The sequence below is a fragment of the Stegastes partitus genome, unplaced genomic scaffold (genome assembly GCF_000690725.1).
Source record: "Stegastes partitus isolate 25-593 unplaced genomic scaffold, Stegastes_partitus-1.0.2 Scaffold2021, whole genome shotgun sequence".
Classification (NCBI taxonomy): domain Eukaryota; kingdom Metazoa; phylum Chordata; class Actinopteri; family Pomacentridae; genus Stegastes; species Stegastes partitus.
The window spans coordinates 1,731-2,925 of NW_007579752.1; the positions used below are offsets into that span (position 1 = coordinate 1,731).

General features: G+C 46.3%; 1 protein-coding gene across 1 annotated transcript in view; it reads left to right on the top strand.

Moving 5' to 3' along the window:
* The window catches only part of mrgbp (MRG/MORF4L binding protein), a 2,630-nt gene extending 1,722 nt beyond the window's left edge, over window positions 1-908 (top strand). The window contains exons 3-4 of the mRNA XM_008303503.1: window positions 122-196; window positions 508-908. Coding sequence (XP_008301725.1) covers window positions 122-196; window positions 508-704 — 272 coding nt within the window. The 3' untranslated portion in view covers window positions 705-908. The remainder of the gene's footprint in view (window positions 1-121; window positions 197-507) is intronic.
* Window positions 909-1,195: the final 287 nt, after the last annotated feature.

Below are 1,195 nucleotides of genomic sequence, written 5' to 3' on the forward strand. Positions count from 1 at the left end.
TAGCTTTGTCCAGGAATTAGTTTGTAGAAATCTGTTTTGTCTTTGACATGAGTGTTTTTGGTAAATCCCTGTGAGTAGAGTGAAGGTCTGTTGTGGTTAAACAGGTGTCGTTGTGTTTTAGGGAAGTTGGGCTCAGAGGAGGAGACCAAAGAGGAGTTCAGGATGGAGAGAGAACCTCCAGCGACACATGAAGAAGGTACATCTGCCTCAGACTCTGTTTCAGGTTATTCTGTGGCTGCCTGCTAACTTCGCTAGCCGTTAGCATAGCATTAGCCACTGAGAAAGCAGCTAATGTCCTGATTTGTGTTGATGTTTGTGTTTCTTGTCCAGTTTTTTTCTCTTTGCAGAGAGACGAGTCTGTCAGTTAGAACAGAGTTAAAGTTAGTCCGCCTTCAAATCATGTTACGCTGCTACGGTTAGCCATAAGTGTTAGCGTTAGCCTAGCACTGTTAGCTCAGAGCTACATGTTTCCTTCAGCTGTTCGTGATTCCTGTTTCTTCTCTTCAGGCAGCAACTCGTCCGTGAAAATGTCTGAACGAAGCAGCAGCAGCCGAGAAAAAGAGCGAGAACGAGACAAAGAAAAAGGCAGCAGCGATGGAGGAGGGAAGGAGGCGGAGAAGAGGAAGAGGAGCAGAGCCGCCGACAAGCTGCTGTCCTCCTCCAACCCTGCTAGTCCAGGAGGAGCCAAGAGGAGGCGCACCTAAGGGGGAGGAGCCAAGAGGAGGGAACACTTGAGGGGGAGGGTTTAAGGGATGGTGTTGTGCTCTGCCACCCTACAGCAGCAGAGGATTATGGGTGTTGTAGTGTTTGACTCCACCTGCAGGATTCAGTAATACAAAACACAGAAACTCTCTGATTCGTTTTATTTCAATTTCAATTCAGTTTTATTTGTATAGCGCATATTTACAACAACAGTCATCTCATAGCGCTTCACAAAGACAGAAACACCCAACAATCCAAACATCTGGATTCTCTATGAGCTTCAGCAGTCTGCTGGTGGGACGGAACCAAAAACAAAAACCTCGGACAGAACCAGGCTCAGGGAGGGACGGCCATCTGCCTCCACCGGTTGGGTGGATGTAGGATGAATTCTAACATTTAGTTTACAGTTAAACAAGTTATTAGAAGTTGTCCTATTTCCAGTTGAGGTGCGACTTTGTTTCGGTGAATTTAATGGACTTTCAGAATAAGAGCT